Genomic DNA, 24,460 nt, shown 5'->3' on the forward strand with positions numbered 1-24,460 from the left:
CCAGACAAGAACTCAAGTCTCACATGTCCTAGTTGGGTCACGCACACACGAACGCGCACACACACAATACACACACACACACAATAACACACACACCTTCCACAGCCCAGTGTCAATGAAGACGACAGCCGTGTGTCAAAGTCTTCTGACAGACAGAGCAGATTGATTTGACTCCAGCTCAGCGCCCTTCATTAGAGTACAGCCTAAACCCACTGGATGCACTTCCCAGGCCGGTTGGTAGCATTGCTTCCCATCAGGGAGCTCCTGTCATCAGTGTGTGTGTCTGTATGTGTATACACAGTGCATTCGGAAAGTATTCAGACCCCTTGACTTTTTCCACATTTTGTGAAGTTACACAATTATTCTAAAATGGATTAAACCGTTTTTTCCCCTCATCAATCTACACACATAATGACAAAGCAAAAACAGGTATTTAGATATGTTTGCACATTTATTAAAAATAAAAAGTATTCAGACCCTTTACTCAGTACTTTGTTGAAGCACCTTTGGCAGCGATTACAGCCGCGAGTCTCCTTGGGTATGACCCTACAAGCTTGGCACACCTGTATTTGGGGAGTTTCTCCCATTCTTCTATGCAGATCCTCTCCAGCTCTGTCAGGTTGGATGGGCAGTGTCGCTGCACAGCTCTTTTTCAGGTCTCTCCAGAGATGTTCGGTCGGGTTCAAGTCTGGGCTCTGGCTGGGTGTTACGAACCCCGTGGCTTTAAAAGTCTAGGGTGGATGGAAAAGAGATCCGTAACATAACTCATGCGAATTAGAATATTGCCAAGGAACAGTGAGAACAAAAATACGCCGACAACCAAAAAGCTACCGTCAAACACAAAAATGTTTATTATAAACACACGGTAAAGGTTTGGGGAAAAGGGGCTGAGCCGGACACAAGGAATGAAACAATAATGTAAAAAAAAACTAAACTGATCTTGCCTGCCTCAAGAACCGCTAAGCTTACTACTAACTACACAAAAATACGGTGGGTGGTCCGCTCAGGTCTAACTAGTGTTTTTAGACAACGTTTGCCTACGGTTAGTGTATGCCCAAGGGCGACTTGCTAAAAATCCCCTTTTCCCAGGAACAAACAACATAGTTCCCATATGGAGTAAAAAGCAAACGAGTGAGTACACAAAAAACAAGACACCACAGTACCCATACTCACAAACAAAAAGCATCTCTGTCAGAAAACACAACTGACTGGCTTTTAAAACAAGGGGATGTGTGATGTGATTGGGTATGAAAACCAGAAACAGGTGGTGCAATCAGGAGAAGTGGCCACTGATTGGTCCACCTCAGCAATCCGCAGATGAACTGATGACTGACAGGTGGGACACACCAACGACCTCCAATCAGGAACACAAAGGACACCTGTGATTAGGGCAGAAGGAGAGGAAAAACACAAAAACACAACCAGGATCCCAACACAATCAACCATCACATGTTCGAATGGTTCACCTATGACAGGTATGGGACAAAGGGGAGCGGGAGGAATAACCTGGTTCGGTTTCCCAGTTACTTGACAGGTGTGGCATGTCCGACAGAACTGAGCCACATCTTGTTTTAAACCGGGCCAAAATAAATGTTGTAAAACCCGATCATAAGTCTTGGACTCCCAGATATCCGGACCACTGGTGACCATGAGCGAGGGATAAAACATTTTGTCGAAAGGCTGTAGGAATCCCTATTTGGTCAACAGCATTCCAATCTCCGCCAGCATCAACATGGGATGTCCATTTACCCATGAGGAGATTACCATCAATGAAGTATGCCATGTTTTTCTTCTTTAGCTGCTCCACTTAGACAACACTAGAAAAACATTTAGCCAGGCTAATGTCAAACTTCTGGTTAGCAATCAGCTGCTCATGAGTGACTGGTAACTGTATTGCATCAGCAACAAGTTCTACATACTTCTCCCCTTCCTTGGGCTGTTGGTCAGACTGCACCAGCTTACCAGAGGTAGCACACAAGCTATCCTCTGGGTCACACTCTCTGAATAGAATCGTGTTCGACAAATCTATCGCGTCACCCACTTGTCGTGCTTGAGCACGTGTGACATCACAAGCGGGGAACACATCTGGATAACTCTGTGCCAGCTCCTCGGAGAGAGACTGGTCACTTTCATCTAATACCTCCAATACGGGTATCACCTTTCCTCTGGTAATATCGTTGCCCATTATAAAGGTCACATCTTTTACTGGCAACATAGGACGTACTCCAACTCCAAACAATCCACTGACTAACTCCGAGTGTACGTTCACAAAGAGCAATGGCACTGGGACAAGTCCCATTTCAATTCCCTGTACTAACACACTGGAACACACTATGTATTATCGGACAAGGGCAACACATCAGATAGTATGAATGACTGCGCCGCACCAGTATCTCTAAGGATTCTAACCGGACGTTGAGACGCTTCGTCATCTGATATCGAAACAAACCCCTCAAAAATGAACGGTTCATAACTGCAATCTGGGACTGGGACTTTCAAACTACATTTACCATGAGTCATCTGTTTTGATTCTGGCCTTACAACCGTACAAATTAGCCCAACACTCGTTGGTGGCCTGGCGTGCAGAGGCATCCCCTGTTTTCGTTTTAGCAGGAAACAATCATTAACCATATGTCCCACCTTATGGCAATAGAAACAGTTACGCACATCTTTCGGGCGTGCTGGATGTACTGCTGGTCGACTAGGGCTAAGAGTTAGCAACTCCGCGGCCCTTCTCTCCATATGAGCCGAAAACATGCTCTTGTGCGTCAACACAAACTCATCTGCCAGTGCAGACTCTTCCGATAGTGAGGATACTTTCTGTTCGTTTAGGTAAACTACAATGCGTTCTGGTAAGCAATTTTTAAACTCTTCTAACAAGATTAACTCCCGTAGAGAGTTAAAATCAGTTACCTTACTAGCGGTGTGCCATTTGTCAAACAGATTTCCTTTGTCTCTAGCAAACTCCACATAAGTCTGAGTAGAATACTTTTTATGAGACCTAAATCTCTGTTGATATGCCTCAGGACAAGCTCATAGGCCCGAAGAACAGTAGCTTTGACCACGTCATAATTCAAGCTGTCTTCAAGAGGTAGCGCTGACAGAACCTCTTGGGCATTACCTGTTAATTTACACAGAAGTAATAGGAACCATACCTCTTCGGGCCATTTCAATGCTACCGCTATACGCTCAAAAACACTAAAATAGGAGTCAACCTCTGACTCCCTAAACACAGGTACTAAGGTGATCTGTCTACTAATATCAAAAGTAGCAGACGACACAGCTGGTGAGGACGGCTCTCTAGCAGGCATAGCATGAGCAGAGACTAACCTCGCTGTCTCTGCCTCCAGTTCCATTTTACGCGTCTCTAGTTCCATCTTACACGTCTCCTGTTCCATCTTACGTGTCCCCTGTTCTGCCTCTAGCTTACGCATCTCCAACTTCTCTCGCCTGATTTGTGCCCCCTCTTCCGCCTCCATTTGGAGCCGTGTCGAGCGGACATCCATCCTGGCATCACTGTCTGACAGTGGGGAGAGTGAGTCAAAACGGGGCAATGTGGCTGGAGCCTTAGCCTCGCCCTCAGACACCGACGGGCTTACAGGAGCAGCAGCCACATCCCCTACAGGAGCAGCAGACTCAGGCGGCGGTAACTCAAGCACTCGCTCGTTCAATAATACCTCTAACACCACTTTCTTAACTTCCGCTTTCACTAAAACCCTCACTATGGGTATAGAAAAGTGGTCAGCTAAAGCCTGTAGATCCACTCTACGGTAATTATAAAAAACCTCCCACGTAGGGTTATCCAAAAAGGCATCCAAATCAAAAGTAGCCATCTTAAGCTAGCAACACGAGCCGACGAATACTGAACACGAAACCATCTTGTCACAGCTGCCAAGCTCAACACTGAACCAATTTGCATGAGTAGCATTGCGAGATCCCGGACGAACCCCCACTTGATGTTACGAACCCTGTGGCTTTAAAAGTCTAGGGTGGATGGAAAAGAGATCCGTAACATAACTCATGCGAATTAGAATATTCCCAAGGAACAGTGAGAACAAAAATACGCCGACAACCAAAAAGCTACCGTCAAACACAAAAATGTTTATTATAAACACACAGTAAAGGTATGGGGAAAAGGGGCTGAGACGGACACAAGGAATGAAACAATAATGTCAAAAACCCCTAAACTGATCTTGCCTGCCTCAAGAACCACTAAGCTTACTACTAACTACACAAAAATACAGTGGGTGGTCCGCTCAGGTCTAACTAGAGTTTTTAGACAAAGTTTTCCTACGGGTAGTGTATGCCCAAGGGCGACTTGCTAAAAATCCCCTTTTCCAGGAACAAACAAACAACATAGTTACCATATGGAGTAAACAGCAAATGAGTGAGTACACAAAAAACAAGACACCACAGTACCCATACTCACAAACAAAAAGCATCTCTGTCAGAAAACACAACTGACTGGCTGTTAAAACAAGGGAATGTGTGATGTGATTGAGTATGAAAACCAGAAACAGGTGGTGCAATCACACCAACGACCTCCAATCAGGAACACAAAGGACACCTGTGATTAGGGCAGAAGGAGAGGAAAAACACAAAAACACAAACAGGATACCTGTATCCGTAACACTGGGCCACTCAAGGACATTCAGAGACTTGTCCCGAAGCCACTCCTGCGTTGTCTTGGCTGTGTGCTTTGGGTCGTTGTCCTGTTGGAAGGTGAACCTTCACCCCAGTCTGAGGTCCTGAGCACTCTGGAGCAGGTTTTCATCAAGGATCTCTCTGTACTTTGCTCCGTTCATCCTTACCTCGATCCTGACTAGTCTCCCAGTCCCTGCCACCACCATGCTTCACCGTAGGGATGGTGCCATGTTTCCTCCAGACGTGATGATTGGCATTCAGGCCAAAGAGTTCAATCTTGGTTTTATCAGACCAGAGAATCTTGTTTCTCATGGTCTGATAGTCCTTTGGGTGCCTTTTGGCAAACTCCAAGCGGGCTGTCATGTGCCTTTTACTGAGGAGTGGCTTCCATCTGGCCACTCTACCATAAAGGCCTGATTGGTGGAGTACTGCAGAGATGGTTGTCCTTCTGGAAGGTTCTCCCATTTCCACAGAGGAACTCTGGAGCTCTGTCAGAGTGACCATCGGGTTCTTGGTCACCTCCCTGACCAAAGCCCTTCTCCCCTGATTGCTCAGTTTGTCTGGGCAGCCAGCTCTAGGAAGAGTCTTGGTGGTTCCAAACTTTTTCTATTTAAGAATGATGAAGGCCACTGTGTTCTTGTGGACCTTCAATGCTGCAGAGCTAAGGATCCTACCTAAGCTAAGGATTCTGGGACTAAACACCTCCCTCTGCAACTAGATCCTGGACTTCCTGACGGGCCTCCCCAGGTGGTAAGGGTAGATAACAACACATCTGCCACACTGATCCTCAACACGGGGGCCCCTCAGGGGTGCGTGCTCAGTCCCCTCCTGTACTCCCTGTTCACCCATGACTGCATGGCCAGGCACGACTCCAACACCATCATTAAGTTTGCCGACGACACAACAGTGGTAGGCCTGATCACCGACAACGATGAGACAGCCTATAGGGAGGAGGTCAGAGACCTGTCAGTGTGGTGCCAGGATAACAACCTCTCCCTCAACGTGATCAAGACAAAGGAGATGATTGTGGACTACAGGGAAAAAAAGAGGACTGAGCATGCCCCCTTTCTCATTGACGGGGCTGTAGTGGAACAGGTTGAGAGCTTCAAGTTCCTTGGTGTCCACATCACCAACAAACTATCATGGTCCAAACACACCAAGACAGTCGTGAAGAGGGCACGGCAAAGCCTATTCCCCCTCAGGAGACTGTAAACATTTGGCATGGGTCCTCAGATCCTCAAAAGGTTATACAGCTGCACCATCGGGAGCATCCTGACTGGTTGCATCACCGCCTGGTATGGCAACTGCTCGGCCTCCGACCGCAAAGCACTACAGAGGGTAGTGCGTATGGCCCAGTACATCACTGGGGCCAAGCTTCCTGCCATCCAGGACCTCTATACCAGGCGGTGTCAGAGGAAGGCCCTAAAAATTGTCAAAGACTCCAGCCACCCTAGTCATAGACTGTTCTCTCTGCTACCGCATGGCAAGCGGTACCGGAGCGCCAAGTCTAGGTCCAGAAGGCTTCTCAACAGCTTCTACCCCCAAGCCATAAGATTCCTGAACAGCTAATCATGGCTACCCGGACAATTTGCACTGCCCCCCCACCCCCACCCCGTTCCCCTTTTTCACTCTGCTGCTACTCTGTTTATTATTTATGCATAGTCACTTTAACTCTACCCACATGTACATATTACCTCAATTACCTTGACTAGCCGGTGCCCCCACACATTGACTCTGCACCGGTACTCCCCTGTGTATAGCCTCCCTACTGTTATTTTATTTTACTGCTGCTCTTTAGTTATTTGCTTAAATTTTTTTTGCTTAACACTTTTTTTATTTGTTTTACTTTGCATTGTTGGTTAAGGGCTTGTAAGTAAGCATTTCACTGTAATCTCTACACCTGTTGTATTCGGCGCATGTGGCAAATAAAATGTGACTTGATTTGAAGATAGCCCTATTTGGTAAAAGACCAAGTCCATATTATGGCAAAAACTGCTCAAATAAGCAGAGAGAAACGACAGTCCATCATTACTTTAAGACATGAAGGTCAGTCAATACGGAACATTTCAAGAACTTTGAAAGTTTATTCAAGTGCAGTTGCAAAAACCATCAAGCGCTATGATGAAACTGGCTCTCATGAGGACTGCCACAGGAATGGAAGACCCATAGTTACCAGCCTCAGAAATTGCAGCCCAAATAAATGCTTCACAGAGTTCAAGTCACAGACACATCTCAACATGAACAGTTCAGAGGAGACTGTGTGAATCAGGCCTTCATGGTGAATTGCTGCAAATAAACCTCAACTAAAGGACACCAATAAGAAGAAGAGACTTGCTTGGGCCAAGAAACACAAGCAATGGACATTAGACCGGTGGAAATGTGTCCTTTGGTCTGGAGTCCAAATTTGAGATTTTTGGTTCCAACTGCCGTGGCTTTGTGAGACGCCGTGTGAATGAACGGATGATCTCCGCATGTGTATTTCTCACCGTAAAGCATGGAGGAGGGGGTGGTATGGTGTGGGGGTGCTTTGCTAGTGACACTGTCTGTGATATATTTAGAATTCAAGGCACACTTAACCAGCATGGCTTCCACAGCATTCTGCAGTGATGTGCCATCCCATCTGGTTTGGGCTTAGTGGGACTATCATTTGTTTTTCAACAGGAGAATGACCCAACACACCTCCAGGCTGTGTAAGGGCTATTTTACCAAGAAAGAGAGTGATATAGTGCTGCATCAGATGACCTGGCCTCCACAATCCTCTGACCTCATCCCAATTGAGATGGTTTGGGATGAGTTGGATGGCAGAGTGAAGGAAAAGCAGCCAACAAGTGCTCAGCATATGTGGGAACTCCTTCAAGACTGTTGGAAAAGCATTCTAGGTGAAGCTGGTTGAGAGAATGCCAAGAGTGTGCAAAGCTGTTATCAAGGCAAAGGGTGGCTATTTGAAGAATCTCAAATATAAAATATATTTTGATTTGTTTAACAATTTTTTGGTTACTATATGATTCCATATGTGTTATTTCATAGTTTTGATGTCTTAACTATTAGTCTACAATGTAGAAAATTGTAAAAAAAATAAAGAAAAACCCTTGAATGAGTAGGTGTGTCCAAACTTTTGACTGCTACTGTATATATTATATTAATCTTTTGTTTTTGGCGGTGGGGAGGGGACATAGGCGGCCAAAAAAACACGTAGGCGGCCAACCCAAAACTTGTCTATGCAGAAAAAAACATGGTGTGTGTACGTGTGTGTGGGGGACAGTTATCTTGTTTCCATCGGTGGTGTCCAATTCCACCACCTGGAGGTTTCATAAAACTCAGATGTAATCCCTTCCGAGGCCAGCATACATTCCAAACACTATCTGTAATGACATGCCAACAGCCTGGTTTATCAGACACAAACCAAAGAGCAGAAAACCAGTTCAATAAGCTCCCCATCCATGTGGATCCGCAGGGACCTTCCCTATCGCTTCTCTATCAATGATGCATATCTCCTTTCCCTCACAAAAATTCAAAAGGAGACTGTTTCCAATTTTACACAGAAATGCAAACGTTATGATACCATCCAACATTTTCACGTTGTGGAGCACTGGTTTTCATCAGGAGAAGTTGTCCTACGCATGGAGGACGTCATGCACACGCAGATGCCTGCTTCTCCCCTCCCTAATCCCCTAAACACAGCTATTCTGGGTGATCCAGTTAAAAGTATCAGCTCGGATCTCCCAGCCCTCCCACAGCCCCCCAGCCTCCACCCCCTTGATGTACCCTTGCATCCTTTCCGTCAGCAACTCCCCCTTACCTTTCGTCCACTCCCTCCCCCTATCCTCCCTTATTCCACTTCTCTCTATGGGCCAGGGGATCAGGGCCTTAATAACTAACAGGTTGGTGTGAAACACAACCAAACACACACGCATGCATGCACACACATCCCATAACAGGGTTTATTCTGGATAAAAAAAGGGCTTAGGTGGTGGTATTGGGAGGGACGGTTGGCCCGGCTGTAAAGAGATTTTTGAATTTTTAAGCCAATTTCCTGCAATTCTACACATTTTGCCATGGAGCTAAGATACATTTTTGCCATTTTAAAGCGAATTACCTGCAATTCTGTGCATTTTACCATGTTTAATGCTGTGTTATTTTGCTCAAACATAAGAAGAAAGTCAATAATGCTAAATTCATTGTTTTGGAATTTTCAATTTTCCATGACTGTCTAACTTTTATTTTTTATTGTTAGTTCTCAAAGATTATATTATACAACAAATATATAGGTCCATAACCTTTTGTACATACTTTATATCTGAGTTGAGTCATTTAAGCTTATACTGAAAGCATTTTTTAAACTTTTTTTAAAAAGATATACACTCTTCGAAAAATGGGTTCCAAAAGGGTTCTTCGGCTGTCCGCATAGGAGAACCCTTAAAAAAATAAATATTTAACCTTTATTTAACCAGGTAAGCCAGTTGAGAACAAGTTCTCATTTACAACTGCGACCTGGCCAAGATAAAGCAAAGCAGTGCGATAAAAACAACAACACAGAGTTACATATGGGGTAAAACAAAACATAAAGTCAAAAATACAACAGAAAATATAGATACAGTGTGTGCAAATGTAGCAAGTTATGGAGGTAAGGCAATAAATAGGTCATAGTGCAAAATAATTACAATTAGTATTAACACTGGAATGATAGATGTGCAAGAGATGTTGTGCAAATAGAGATACTGGGGTGCAAATGAGCAAAATAAATAACAATATGGGGATGAGGTAGTAGGGTGGGCTAATTTCAGATGGGCTGTGTACAGGTGCAGTGATCGGTAAGGTGCTCTGACAACTGATGCTTAAAGTTAGTGAGGGAGATAAGAGTCTCCAGCTGCAGAGATTTTTGCAGTTCGTTCCAGTCATTGGCAGGTAGCTTAGTGGTTAAGAGCATTGTGCCAGTAACCGAAAGGTCGCTGGTTCTAATCCCAGAGCTGACTAGGTGAAAAATCTGTCGATGTGCCCTTGAGCAAGGCACTTAACCCTAATTGCTCCTGTAAGTCGCTCTGGATAAGAGCGTCTGCTAAATGACTAAAATGTAAATGTAGAACTGGAAGGAATGGTGGCCAAAGGAGGCGTTGGCTTTGGGGATGGCCAGTGAGATATACCTGCTGGAGCGCATACTACAGGTGGGTGTTGCTATGGTGACCAATGTGCTAAGATAAGGCGGGGATTTGCCTAGCAGTGATTTATAGATGGCCTGGAGCCAGTGGGTTTGGCGACGAATATGTAGTGAGGACCAGCCAACAAGAGTGTACGGGTCACAGTGGTGGGTAGTATATGGGGCTTTGCTGACAAAACGGATGGCACTGTGATAGACTACATCCAATTTGCTGAGTAGAGTTTTGGAGGCTATTTTGTAAATGACATCGCCGAAGTCAAGGATCGGTAGGATAGTCAGTTTTACAAGGGCATGTTTGGCAGCTGGAAGAACTCTTTTTTGTTCCAGGTATAACTTTTTTGGGTTCCATATTGAACCCTTCCCCCAGAAGGTTCTACTTGGTACCCAAAAGAGTTCTACCTGGAATCAAAAAGGATTCTTCAAAGATTTCTCCTATTGGGACAGCCGAAGAGGTTTTAGGTTCTAGATAGCACCTTCTTTTCTAAGAGTGTGTATATATATATATATATATATATATATATATATATATATATATATATACGCTGAGTGTACAAAACATTAGGAACACCTGCACTTTCCATGACCTGCTCTTTCCATGACCAGGTGAAAGCTATGGTCCCTTATTGATGTCACTTACTAAATCCACTTCAATCAGTGTAGATGAAGGGGAGGAGAAAGGTTAAAGAAGGATTTTTAAGCCTTGAGACAATTGAGACATGGATTGTGTATGTGTGACATTCAGAGGGTGAATGGGTAATACAAAAGATTGAAGTGCTTTTGAACGGGGTATGGTAGCAGGTGCCAGGCGCACCGGTTTGTGTGTCAAGAACTGCAACGCTGCTGGGTTTTTCACGCTCAATAGTTTCCCGTGTGTATTGAGAATCGTCCACCACATCCAGCCAACTTGACACAACTGTGGGATGCATTGGAGTCAACATGGGCCAGCATCCCTGTGGAACGCGTTCAACACCTTGTAGAGTCCATGCCCCGACAAATGAAGGTTGTTCTGAGGGCGAAAGAGGGTGCAACTCAATATTAGTGTTCAGAAAGTATTCACACGCCTTGACTTTCCACATTGTGTTGTGTTACAGCCTACATTTTAAATTGATTAATTCAAGTCAATAAGTAAAAGTATTCAACCCCTTTGTTATGGCAAGCCTAAATAAATTCAGGAGTAAAAATTAGATTAACAAGTCACATAATAAGTTGCATGGGCTCACTCTTTGCGCAATAAAAGTGTTCAACATGACTTTTGAATGACTACCTCATCTCTGTACCCCACACAGTCGAGCAGTGAATTTCAAACACAGATTCAACCACAATGACCAGGGAGGTTTTCCAATGCCTCGCAACGAAGGGCACCGATTGGTAGATGGCAAAAAATACAAAACAAACAGACATTGAATATCACATTGAGCATGGTGAAGTTATAAATTACACTTTGGATGGTGTATCAATACACCCAATCACTACAAAGATACAGACGTCCTTCCTAACTCAGTTGCCGGAGAGGAAGGAAACCGCTCAGGGATTTCACCATGAGGCCAATGATGACTTTAAAACAGTTACAGAGTTTAATGGCTGTGATAGAAAAAAACTGAGGATGGATCAATAACATTGCAGTTATTCCACAATACTAACCTAAATGACAGAGTGAAAAGAAGGAAGCCTGTACAGAATACAAATATTCCAAAACATGCATCCTGTTTGCAATAAGGCACTAAAGTAAAACTGCAAAAAAATTGTCAAAGTAATTAACTTTATATCCTGAATACAAAGTGTTATATTTGGGGCAAATCCAACACATCACAGAGTACCACTCTTCATATATTTTGGCTGCATCATGTTATGGGTATGCTTGTCATCGTCAAGAACTAGGGAGTTTTTTAGGATAAAAATAAACGGAATAGAGTTACGCACAGGCAAAATCCTAGAGGAAAACCTGGTTCAGTCGGCTTTCCAACAGACACTGGGAGACAAATTCACCTTTCAGCAGGACAAAAACCTAAAACACAAGGCCAAATATACACTGGAGTTGCTTACCAAGACGACATCGAATGTTCCTGAGTGGCCTAGTTACAGTTTTGACTTAAAGCGGCTTGAAAATCTATGGCAAGACTTGAAAATGGCTGTCTAGCAATGATCAACAACCAACTTCACAGAGTTTGAAGACTTTTTAAAAGGATATTGCGCAAATATTGCACAATCCAGGTGTGCAAAGCTCTTAGAGACTTACCCAGAAAGACTCACAGCTGTAATCGCAGCCGAAGACTCAGGGGGTTGAATACTTATCTAAACAAGATACAGTGGGGAAAAAAGTATTTAGTCAGCCACCAATTGTGCAAGTTCTCCCACTTAAAAAGATGAGAGAGGCCTGTAATTTTCATCATAGGTACACGTCAACTATGACAGACAAAATGAGAAAAAAAAATCCAGAAAATCACATTGTAGGATTTTTAATGAATTTATTTGCAAATTATGGTGGAAAATAAGTATTTGGTCAATAACAAAAGTTTCTCAATACTTTGTTATATACCCTTTGTTGGCAATGACACAGGTCAAACGTTTTCTGTAAGTCTTCACAAGGTTTTCACACACTGTTGCTGGTATTTTTGGCCCATTCCTCCATGCAGATCTCCTCTAGAGCAGTGATGTTTTGGGGCTGTCGCTGGGCAACACAGACTTTCAACTCCCTCCAAAGATTTTCTATGGGGTTGAGATCTGGAGACTGGCTAGGCCACTCCAGGACCTTGAAATGCTTCTTACGAAGCCACTCCTTCGTTGCCCGGGCGGTGTGATTGGGATCATTGTCATGCTGAAAGACCCAGCCACGTTTCATCTTCAATGCCCTTGCTGATGGAAGGAGGTTTTCACTCAAAATCTCACGATACATGGCCCCATTCATTCTTTCCTTTACACGGATCAGTCGTCCTGGTCCCTTTGCAGAAAAACAGCCCCAAAGCTTGATGTTTCCACCCCCATACTTCACAGTAGGTATGGTGTTCTTTGGATGCAACTCAGCATTCTTTGTCCTCCAAACACGACGAGTTGAGTTTTGACCAAAAAGTTATATTTTGGTTTCATCTGACCATATGACATTCTCCCAATCCTCTTCTGGATCATCCAAATGCACTCTAGCAAACCTCAGATGGGCCTGGACATGTACTGGCTTAAGCAGGTGGACATGTCTGGCACTGCAGGATTTGAGTCGCTGGCGGCGTAGTGTGTTACTGATGGTAGGCTTTGATACTTTGGTCCCAGCTCTCTGCAGGTCATTCACTAGGTCCCCCCGTGTGGTTCTGGGATTTTTGCTCACCGTTCTTGTGATCATTTTGACCCCACGGTGTGAGATCTTGCGTGGAGCCCCAGATCGAGGGAGATTATCAGTGGTCTTGTATGTCTTCCATTTCCTAATAATTGCTCCCACAGTTGATTTCTTCAAACCAAGCTGCTTACCTATTGCAGATTCAGTCTTCCCAGCCTGGTGCAGGTCTACAATTTTGTTTCTGGTGTCCTTTGACAGCTCTTTGGTCTTGGCCATAGTGGAGTTTGGAGTGTGACTGTTTGAGGTTGTGGACAGGTGTCTTTTATACTGATAACAAGTTCAAACAGGTGCCATTAATACAGGTAACGAGTGGAGGACAGAGGAGCCTCTTAAAGAAGAAGTTACAGGTCTGTGAGAGCCAGAAATCTTGCTTGTTTGTAGGTGACCAAATACTTATTTTCCAACATAATTTGCAAATAAATTCATACAAAATCCTACAATGTGATTTTCTGGATTTTTTTTCTCTCTATTTCTCTGTCATAGTTGACGTGTACCTATGATGAAAATTACAGGCCTCTCTCATCTTTTTAAGTGGGAGAACTTGCACAATTGGTGGCTGACTAAATAGTTTTTTCCCCCACTGTATATTAGTATTTTATTTTCCATAAATGTTTTTTTTTTTAGTTTTCTTACACTTTGACATTACAGAGTATTTTGTGTAGATTGTTGACAAAAAATTACAATTAAATCTGTAATCGCTGCCAAAGGTGATTCTAACATGTATTGACTCGGGTGTGAATACTTATGTAAATTAGATATTTCTGTATTTCATTTTCAATAAAAGTGCAAACATTTCTAAAAACATGTTTTCACTTTGTCATTAATAATTAATAATAATAATCATAATGGCCTATTGTGTGTAGACGGGTGAGAAATATATATATTTAATCAATTTGGAACTCAAACAACATGTGGAATAAGTCAAGTGGTATGAATACTTTCTGAAGGCACTTTATATAATTTATATATTTTACACTGTTTGGATTTAGGTCGCCGGAAAAAAAAGCTTCAATGATTTCAATGGCAGAAAAATCCCTGCATAACATGTAACACCCCCACAGTGCCAAGTGTATCTGGACCACTGAAGTGTGGTGAATTCATTTGACTAGGAACCAGCATGCAGAATCCTGATTTAGGGAAACTAAAAGCTGTTTACGGAGTAACACGATAATCTACACACTTCTGCTGTCTGGGCAGAAAACAGAGGGATTAACACCCCATAGTGTGGAGTACAGGAAGGGATGGAGGGAAGAATGGAAGTATGGAGGGAGGGAAAGAGCTAAAGGACACAAGGGTGGAAGGAAATAGGGAGGGATAGAGGAGTACGCACATGTGTTCGTGTGTGTGTGTGTGTGTATGAGAGAGGCAGATAGAAGTATCTTGTATCTTGAAGCCTCTTGAACGTTCAGCAGCAACACAATGAGGTCATCACTACGCCTGGAATGCAAATACCAATTTAGGGAGTTGGAGTGCATTAAATCTAATGGTTTGTGCATGACATGAATCACTCATCATCACACTTCGTGTGTGTGTGTGTGTGTGTGTGTGTGTGTGTGTGTGTGTGTGTGTGTGTGTGTGTGTGTGTGTGTGTGTGTGTGTGTGTGTGTGTGTGTGTGTGTGTGTGTGTGTGTGTGTGTGTGTGTGTGTGTGTGTGTGTGTATGTGTGTGTGTATGTGTGTGTGTGTGCTCCCCGGCCCTCTATGCTTCCTCCATTATCTCCACCTGTAAAATGAGTCAACTAATTAAGCCTGTATTTCCATTCAATTAGAAGACGACTGACTTCTTCCTCTCAGTGAGTAACAGGAAGTCACATTCATTAGTATGTGTGTGTATTCTGATGGGATGAGTTTTACTGGGGAAGGTCGGGTGCCCAAAACACCACATCCTTAATTTTAGTCCTGTGCGAATCTGCCATGTCAGTAATTTTCACATGGTGGGAGAGTAATAATTCCAGCCAGATTAACCTAATTTTTTTCTGCAAACTTCAAGGTCCTCTGATAATACTTCTCCCATGCAAATCGTCATCCCTGTGTTTTGAGGGGTATAACAGCATTTAACAGGTGCTGCTCACAGTTTGGGTAAGAACATGGGAACAAATGTATGCTTAAAACAAAGTGCTAATGCACATAGCCTACAGATGGATGATCTGTTTTGTCATATTAACTTTCCCAGTGCCTATTTCTCTTTTAAAACATTAAGAGGATATTATTGTACCAAATACATCAGTTAATTAAATGTCTGCATACAGTTAATGGTTCGTATTTACATTATTTTGACTTTCTCCAAATTGAAAGCCAATATTAGGCTATCCCTAGACAAGTTGAAATATCTTCACGCCTAGGACAGCCTCCAGGCTTCAGGCATAACAGTTCATTTTTAATGAGAAAAATATATAACAGGAGGCAGTTTGGTAAAACTAATACCGTTTGAATCATCCTCTGGGAAAATAGACATGCTGGGGTAATAATTACATAACTGACATTCTAGTAATACAAGTAGCGTGTGAATAGGGCTTATGACTCTTCATTAGCCGCTACTTGGACTTAAAGGGAAAGTGTTATTCACAGGTGTTGAGAAAAAGAAGAGTGTGTCACTTTTAATGGAGTTTCTCACCTGTAGGCCCACTTGGTGTTCATTTATATACACACACACATTTTGTCATTTGTGTGATTTGTTGAAGTTGTTCAACTTTACTCTGGAGACAACACTTAAAAGTTTAATTTCCTAATGTTTGGATTTCGAACAGTCAAGAAATGGAAAGCAATGCTTGGCAGAGTTTCCAAACAACACACACTTTGCTCATAATCTCAACAGCCATACTCGTCATGACCCCTGCTGGTCTTTATGTGGAAGTATTTATTGACAGTAAAGTGAGTGCAGTAGTATTTACATTTCTACAGCCTAACATGTTTTGACTGATATTCGATACCATCACCTATTTTTGAGAACACAAACCTCTGAAATAAGTGTGTATTTTTTATTCAACCAGAGATAATTAGTTATTTCCAAATACTCGACCTATTCTAACTCCAAACCACGGGTGGCGCTCTAAGCCAGCGGTGGCTCTTGTACCGTAGAAGAAGATAGAATTACGTCTCTTGAAAAAATGGCGGCCACGGTCGAAGTGGATTGTAAACACATCAACTGTACCAATTGTAACTTTCTTTATTATCAACAAAACATGTGGTCGGGTGTGTCAGCAATGCATGGTGGTTACAATATGTTTATGTTAATCTTTCAGGTTGATATTCTTTGCGGAGAGAAACGAGGGCGATCGTCCAAGCGAAGAAAACAAACGAATCGGTAAGACCATCCACAGCTAACAACATGTTAGCAGATAGCTAGCGTTCGCGCCTTCATTCATTGATATGGTAAGCTAACTCATTTTAACTTACTATACAGGTTTTCCGCTTGGTTCGTCCTTATACCGTTGGTAATTGGAGACAATATCTATAGCAGAATTCGGTCTGTGCGTGGCTCTCACGGTTTGTTCACGCCTGAAGCATGCGAATTGCATACATGGTTTTGCGCATGTGTCAGGTAAATTCAAATTACAGTTTATTAAACATTCTGGAAATACAAGGCACCTTTATTAAAAAGAAACGGATTAAAGCCTGGCCTAACAGCTATTATGGTCAGGAAGCCCACAAGTCATTATGGCGATAACAACGCTAGCTTTTACATAGTAACTAGGACTACCCTTTGATCATGACTCTTAATTCCATTCCATTCCATTACACATAAGTCACTGGATGAAGGCGTCTTCTCTAAGAGGGAGTTTTGTTAAGATCCCCTACGCTCGGGCTGAACATTAACATACATCGCTTGCAGTAGGGTTTTGGAAGCATAAGAACCTTAACTTCATATCATCGAGAAATTTACATTTACGTCATTTAGCAGACGCTCTTATCCAGAGCGACTTACAAATTGGTTCATTCAACTTACGATAGCCAGTGGGACAACCACTTAAAAAAAGGATTACTTTGAACTATTCCAGGTATTCCTTAAAGAGGTAAGGTTTCAAGTGTCTCCGGAAGGTGGTCATTTTTTTTCAATCTAAAGGTTAAATAGATACACACCTTGTTAGGGTTAGTGTTCCCACATGGCCATATCTCCATATTACAGCGCATGTTTACAGAAAACAGACAGAAAACTAATTAGCTATCTAGCATGTTCCGAACATCTGTGTGTAAGCCTAATTTGGGAAGTGTAGTTTTGTCAGATGGAGATACCATAGCTGTATGGATTTGTGCAAAACTGCTGCAGTAAGTGTATATATTTTAATTTGAAGGATTCTTTCTCGCTGATGAAAGATAAGGGCCATATGTTTCGAAAGCCGTATCGCAAGCGATGATTATTGACGTTTCTAAACATTAAAACACAGTATAGTTCACATGAAGCAGTCGTGGGTGAAGCTAATGGCTGAGATCTGTAGGTGGAAGGCAGAATGCTGCCTAGTGTTTGAGAGCTGGCCTACCCTTTAATGCATACCAATATAGCAAATAATAAAGCTAGCATATTATAGAAATCACTTTACACGTTGTGGTCCTGTGTGTCAATGACAGCCGGGAGTATGGCGACAAATGGAGAGAAGGCGAGTGGAGGAGAGGAGGGGTTGGATTCCGAGGTGGCTGAGCTTCGCCAGAAAGTAGAGTCGCTACAGCAAGAACTGAAAACCTGCACAAAAGAACTGGCCAAATTACAGAAACAACTGACCAAGTCTGAGAGGCTTCAGAAGAGCACAGAAGGCTACAATGAAGACTTGAGGAAGCAGGTAGCTACCAAGAACAATCTAGCCATCATTAAATAAGTATGTGAAATGCACAAATGAGTCAATTTACAACTGACTGTGATACTTTTTTCTTTGACATGATTTGATACAATAGGTCGACAAGCTTAGTGCAGGGATTCATGAACGAAAGAAAAAGGCGAAAGAGAGAGCTGAAGCTGAGACACAGACAGAGGAATATAGCTGGTCAGAAACTGGTGAGCAATCTAACCACCATCCATTCTTATTTCCCAGGACCAGCAGTTTGTGATTAAATGAAACATTTGGTTTTATGTTGCTCCACTCACAGATAGATGCATTGAGCCTTCTCTGTGTGATTTCCAGATTATTACAGCTACTACTATGGAGGAGGCTACTACCAGGGTGATGGTGTGGCTACAGACACGCAGGGGACCGTGACACCAGAGGGGCAGGAAGCCACTGATGCCTCAGTGATGACAGCTGCAGAATCAACCACTGACACAGCTACAGACACAATGACAGACACAGCCACAGCGATGGTGTCAGTAGAGGGTGGTATTGCTGCTGCTCAACCAGAGGCGAGTTTGATTACCGTCCCTCCACTCATTCTATTCTGACTGAGGACAGTGAGGTGTCTCTTGTCTTCCAAAAGACTACTTTTGGAAGACAAGTGCTGATCTCCCTAATACGTGACCACAATCACTCCTTTCATGGGCCGTGGCTAAAGAAGACTATTAGCTTGAAACATGATCATGATGTCTATTTGGAAGGGCACAATAAATACTAGAAGGTTTTAGGTTGATGACCGACACCGTGCAAAAACGGTTTGGGAACTTTACTTTCTTTACTTGTGTTTGTTCCAGCAGGAAGTGGATACGGACTCCATAGCTGACATGCTGAGAGCCACAGCTGAGCAGGCCATGACACAGACTGGCTTTGTGTTTGATGAGACAACTGGGATGTACTACGACCACAGCACTGGCTTTTACTACGACTCGGTACTAAACCACCCACACACACGATCACTATTCCATTATTTAACACTCTTTAATTGCGTCACTGTCTCCCTCCCCTAGGCCAGTCAGTTGTACTATGATAACAACACAGGGATGTACTACTACTATGATGCAGAGAGTGGCAAGTACCAGTTCCACTCCAGGATAGAGGTTCCTACTGTACAGCCTGTCTCAAAGACCAGCCAGGTGATAAAGAGCCTAGACAAGAAAGGAAGGAAGTGGAAGAAAGTTCCAGAGAGAACCTCTCGTCAGGATGATAAGGTAGGTGACCGTACCAGAGATAAACCAGAATCACTACAAGAGAATTACAGCAAATTCTGGATTTATGTTCCTTTTAAATAATGATTAAGAAGGGATAATTTATGTTTTAACTAGCTCAACATTTCTCACTGTTGTATACAACTGACCTGTTATCCTTACTGTTTTTGATTTGTGTTCATTGGCTGACCTGAGACATGAGGCTCCTGAAGCATCTCACCTTCAGTAGTTTAGAGATTGTAATTGACTTCTTAGGATCCATTTTAACCATGATTTATGTGGTCTCAGTTTTCAAATACTTGCAGGGGTGATTTTAGACTTACTGCAGCAGCTATAGTTTTGGTTATTTCTGCTGTAGAGTCAGATACATTTTTGTCAAGTACAGAGTTTTGGCTATTGCTTGCAGCTGCTGTTTAGTTGACTGAATGCTATTCCTCTGGTCATAGGTAGAAGACGTGACTAACTCACTGGCTAACATGAAGATTTCCTATTTCTGGAACTCAGCTTCCCGTAGAGGTACACGTCTCACATCTTTCACACAGACACTTAGAACAATTCTTTAACAGCAGAAAGACCCCTTGCAGATATGAGGTATAGGCTACACAGCTTTAGTGCAAAAAAAGGGCAGGTTTCAGAGGCCAGGGATTTGGCTGCTTTGTCTGGTCAGGAGGATGTTTTTGAGGATCGCTTTCATTGTTTTGCAGCTTGAGTCAATAAATTGGCTTTGCTGTGATGCAGTACAGGCCTACTGTCTTTGAGAACTGAGACCCATATCCAAAAATAACCCCAAAACAGTACAGGGAGGTTTTGATGCAGAGAGCCCACTGTCCAAATTCCTAGAAAGCCTCTTGTTTCCAGTGTCTGTGAATGGAGTTCTCTGGAGATGCTTTAGGTGCATCCTCCCCTCTGATTGGTTGCCTGTCTACTGACAGGGCCTTGTAAAGGTAAAGGAGGAGGAGCTGGACCTTGATGAGTGGGTGGAGCGGCGAATCCCCAAGAGGGGCGAGGCCTCGCGCAGGCAGAGGGACCGGTCTCTTACTCCAGACGCTCCTCCGCGGAAAAAAAGCTCCTTGAAGATTCGCCGGTCGAAGAATGCTGAACGCTCGCTGAAGAGGAAGAAGAGGAAGGACGGGTTGCGCTCTGATGATGCGAGCAGCTCAAGGAGGAGGAAGAAGAAGGCTAAATCAGATAAACTCAGCAAGAAAAAGAAGAAGGCTAAAGCAGTGTCTGCGTCGCGGAGTGATGACTCGAGTGGGAACAATGATCCTGAGGAGGGGGAGATCACAGAGTCGGAGGGAGAATGGAAGTCTACCTCTTCCTCCCCTCCTCCCACCAAATACAGCTCAGAGTCAGAGATGGAGAGTCAGGAAGGTGAGAGGGGAGGAGGGACACAGTTTAGAGTTATTCAGTCAACTTCTTATTATAGCTTTCTATGCACTTTTCACTGGGGTTTCTTTAAAGGTGAAGGAAGAATGAAACAAAGCACTCTGTCAGAAGTCTAACACCACCTGATATTTGTTCATCTGTCTTCCTCAATGTTTCCTATAGTTAAAATCTTGCTCAGCAGAATTGTAATGTCAATGTATGTGATGTGTGTGTCGTGTCCCCAGTAGCTGAGGTGGTGTGGCCGCCCTGTGTGAGGGTGACAGTGGTCAGATCTCCAGTGTTACAGACAGGAACACTCTTCATAATCACAGCTGACTCTCCAGCCACCATTGGCAGGTCAGTACAGCGCTGTAGATTGAATCGGCTCAGGAGTTCATCTATTTAACCACCAGGGGGAATGAGAGCTCAGATCATTATTTCTGAAATCGAAGTTTAAACTACCTGTGGCATTTTGAGATACGTTAAAACAGTAAGTCTATCTTTTCAGGGAGAAGGATATGAACCATGCCATCAGTATATCTGAAATGGGAGTCAGTAAGGTATGGCAACTTATTTCATTTATTTGTTAGATTCTGCTACATGCATTAGTAGTCTGCAGGCCATCAAATTAAATCGTAATGGTACTGATTGGGTCTATATATTTTATGTAAATCCCAGCTCCATGCAGAGGTGTACTTTGACCAGGACCGACAGTGCTACATGCTAGTGGACCAGGGGAGCCAGAATGGAACTGTCCTCAATGGCAACCGAATCCTACAGGTGGGACAGACAAACACACACACACACACCTTGGTTGGAAAGTGAAGTAGTAACAGTATTGTTTTCCCTCCCATCAGCCCAACGCTAAGTGTGACCCTTGCCCTCTGACCCATGGGGATGAGGTGAAGATGGGAGAGACTGTTCTGTCCTTCCACATCCACTCAGGGACAGACACCTGTGACGGCTGTGAACCCGGACAGGTCATGGCTCACCTCAGCAAACACCAGAGGAACCAACCGCTACAGACAGGTACAGAACAACCTGATTAATTTGCGGACACTAATGTGTTGCATCCATCTTTGTAAGTTGTCTGTATAAGACCAAACACTAATGCAATGCTCACACACCTAGCTACCCATGCCACACACACACACATGGCCCAGTCTCTAACTATCCAGATGTGTTGTTCCCCAGGTCCAGCTCCAACCAAAGAGGACAAGGAGCTGCTCCGACAGAAAGAACTGAAACAGATGAAGGTTAAATATGGCCTGAAGGTAAGTGACTGGTTCATCCACCACCACTACAACTTAATCTGTTGTCCCCTTCTGCTGTATTATTACTCAGTGATTAATCATTTCCATTGGTAATCCTTTGTTGGAAATGTCCTTGTCAATCAGATCTCCACCTACCTTCTTTGTGTAATATAATATGCCATTTAGTAGACGCTTTTATCCAAAGCGACTTACAGTCATGTGTGCATACATGGATGTTTACTGACAGAAGTTTTCCTCCAATTAAACTGTTCTGTTTTTGCTCAAGCAAGTCTTGTTGACATTTAAGTTGCTAGAGACTGAGCAGTCCCATAGTTGACGTTCTTTCCTTGTCGCTAACAGAGCAGTGAGTATATTACTGTGTTTAGTGTCTCCTTCGTCTCTCTCTGTCCCAACAGAGCGCTGAGTATGAGGAGGATAAAGCCCTGAGGAACCCCAGGTATGTGGACCGGGCCGAGTCTCGCCGTCAGACCGTGGGCAGCGAGGGAGTCTTTCAACGGGATGACGCACCCGCCTCTGTACACGTGTACGTAGCCATCCGATTGGTTGAGTCATTGCAAGTGTGTGTGCCACGTATGCACATGTAAGAACTAGTAGTTCCCAAGTCCTGGATTGATCTGAGGTTGTCTTGTCTCTTTTTGTACTTGTTTCCCTCCTTGTCCAGTGAGATCAGTGAAGTCAACAAGGGAAGGAAGATGCTGGAGAAGATGGGCTGGAAGAAAGGAGAAGGCCTGGGCAAAGATGGAGCCGGAATGAAAGACCCGGTAATATTAAAATTTCCCCCTTTCTATTGGGGTTCTCCTCCTGGTATTCCCAGTTTTCAGAGATGGGAGTTTTTCTACAGTATTTCAACTAGGGATTAATGAATAGCTATAGTTTAAGTTGACCAAACCTCAAACCAATATCCTCCACCTGTTGTGATTTCATCCCAGTTCTTTCTCACTTTGCTCACACATCTGATCTGATATTTCCTACCATTCTGGTTTTCCCGTAGATCCAGTTGAAGATCCGGAAGTCCCAGTCAGGCTTTGGGGTGGGAGCTGCTGTGTCGGTGGACGAGGCTGTATCTCTGAGTAGGACCAAGACCCAGAGGAACTGGGAGAAGGCCAGGGAGAGGTTTAATGACACATGCCAGACAGAAACACCCACAGTCAAGAAGGAGCAGGGCCCAGCGCCCAAACCTTGGGTTAAAGGAGAAGTGATTGAGTGACATCCAATGTTTCTCAACGGTTCTAGTCCATATCTCAGAAAGGCCAGTCACCCAATCCACCATGGAGAAGTGGGTAATTGACTGCAGACAGACACAGGGTGGCCTAATTGCATTGTTTTTACTGACTGAATCCACTTCTTGGAATGAGAATGGAGTGGAATGAGAATGGTGCTGGTACTCAAATGTTATTCCAACCTGCACTAAAGTGGCATAGCACCATAGCACCATCTGTCCAGTCATTCAGAACTGTGCAGTGTGAACTCTAAATGTGTGGGGTTAGAGAGGGATAGGGGCAGAAGCAGAATTGGGTTAATCAGAATTCTGCATGATTTTTTAAAATGTAATTTAATTTTTTAATATGCTAAAGAACCTCCTCGTTCTCGTTCATGCAAATGTGTGACATGTCTTACTCTGAGGAAAAACGAATGTAAAGCAACAACTGTTTTTTGAGCAGCCATTGAAATTGTACAATCATACTTAATAAAATGTTGCTTTGATTTTGTCAGCAGTACAAGAGGTCATTGTTTTAGGCCTTTATTTAATTTGAAATGACATTAAATAAAGTGAATCAACTCCTTATTTCAGGGAGTGAAGATCATGCTAGCTAGAGAACTAATATAAACGCACATGCACTTTTCCATGGCCATAACAAGCACCAACTTCATACCCGGCGGCACTAGGACTGCATGGAAGGACTTCGGTTGCACGCCTAAAAGCCGACCCGAAAAAGTAACTCTGAAGTTTAACCGATTTCAAATTCGCCAATTTCTCGGGTCCCTGGCCATCCACCCCTCAACTCGATGGAGACAACGACCGAGAACCGCGGATGCAGTTTCGCGCTTTTCTAGACCGAAATTAATAATCCCAACGTTTTACCACTCGCAAAGGACATAACCCTGGTTCAAGAAATGAGTCAGACTTCGACAGTAGAAAGTGAATTGTCCAATGGACCGCAAAAGGTAAGGCAACTGTTCCATTGAGTTATTATTGATGAAGAGAACACTATGTAGTTCACTACTCCCAACACTACAATTTGATTAGGCAATTTTTATCCTCATGCGATTTCAACCCATCACTAGGGAATTTTAAACAGGCATACCACGAATGGCCCTTGAAAAGAAACTGCTGATATGACCTACACATTAATTTGGTGACTATGTATAGTATTTTTATCTAATGTTATTTAGCCTATTTTACTATAGGAGACCATATGCATAATTTACATAGAATAATTGTTCCCCCTGGCCTGATTTGGTGTTATACACTGTACCATATGACAAGAGTTTTGCAGGAGACTGCAGCTGAACTAATTATTGGTGCAGAGAGGGGACTCTTAAACTCAGGTTAAAGGGTGTCTTGGGGTTAAATGCCCCCTCCTGTAATTCTCACAGAAACCACTTTGTCACCCAAGAAAATGTCAACACTTTCCCTGGATTGCTCAACAAAAAATTTAATCTGTCTCATCT

General features: G+C 43.4%; 1 protein-coding gene across 6 annotated transcripts; it reads left to right on the forward strand.

Moving 5' to 3' along the window:
- The first annotated feature begins 16,194 nt into the window (after window positions 1-16,194).
- aggf1 (angiogenic factor with G patch and FHA domains 1) lies at window positions 16,195-23,510 on the forward strand. 6 transcript variants are annotated; one of them, XM_041898589.2, is made up of 16 exons: window positions 16,195-16,279; window positions 16,366-16,427; window positions 17,690-17,898; window positions 18,011-18,110; window positions 18,238-18,452; window positions 18,741-18,872; window positions 18,951-19,151; window positions 20,081-20,519; window positions 20,759-20,870; window positions 21,022-21,073; window positions 21,192-21,293; window positions 21,371-21,542; window positions 21,708-21,787; window positions 22,183-22,310; window positions 22,449-22,548; window positions 22,779-23,510. In XM_041898589.2, exons 3-16 carry the CDS (start codon window positions 17,698-17,700, stop codon window positions 22,992-22,994), a joined length of 2,250 nt encoding a protein of 749 aa, XP_041754523.1. In that variant the 5' UTR covers window positions 16,195-16,279; window positions 16,366-16,427; window positions 17,690-17,697; the 3' UTR covers window positions 22,995-23,510. The 6 variants fall into 6 exon arrangements, with proteins under 6 accessions (XP_041754523.1, XP_041754525.1, XP_041754524.1 ...); XM_041898591.2 differs by having other exon boundaries at window positions 16,224-16,270; XM_041898590.2 differs by having other exon boundaries at window positions 16,228-16,495.
- The last annotated feature ends 950 nt before the right edge of the window (window positions 23,511-24,460 follow it).

This window comes from Coregonus clupeaformis, chromosome 15, assembly GCF_020615455.1.
Source record: "Coregonus clupeaformis isolate EN_2021a chromosome 15, ASM2061545v1, whole genome shotgun sequence".
Taxonomy (NCBI): Eukaryota; Metazoa; Chordata; class Actinopteri; order Salmoniformes; family Salmonidae; genus Coregonus; species Coregonus clupeaformis.

Bases quoted from the DNA above. Each gene is read 5' to 3' on its own strand.
- aggf1 (XM_041898589.2), top strand. From the start codon at position 17,698: ATGGCGACAAATGGAGAGAAGGCGAGTGGAGGAGAGGAGGGGTTGGAT. The intron at 18,111-18,237 runs GTGAGCAATCTA...TGTGATTTCCAG, and splicing joins ATATAGCTGGTCAGAAACTG to ATTATTACAGCTACTACTAT. The intron at 21,074-21,191 runs GTATGGCAACTT...TGTAAATCCCAG, and splicing joins CTGAAATGGGAGTCAGTAAG to CTCCATGCAGAGGTGTACTT.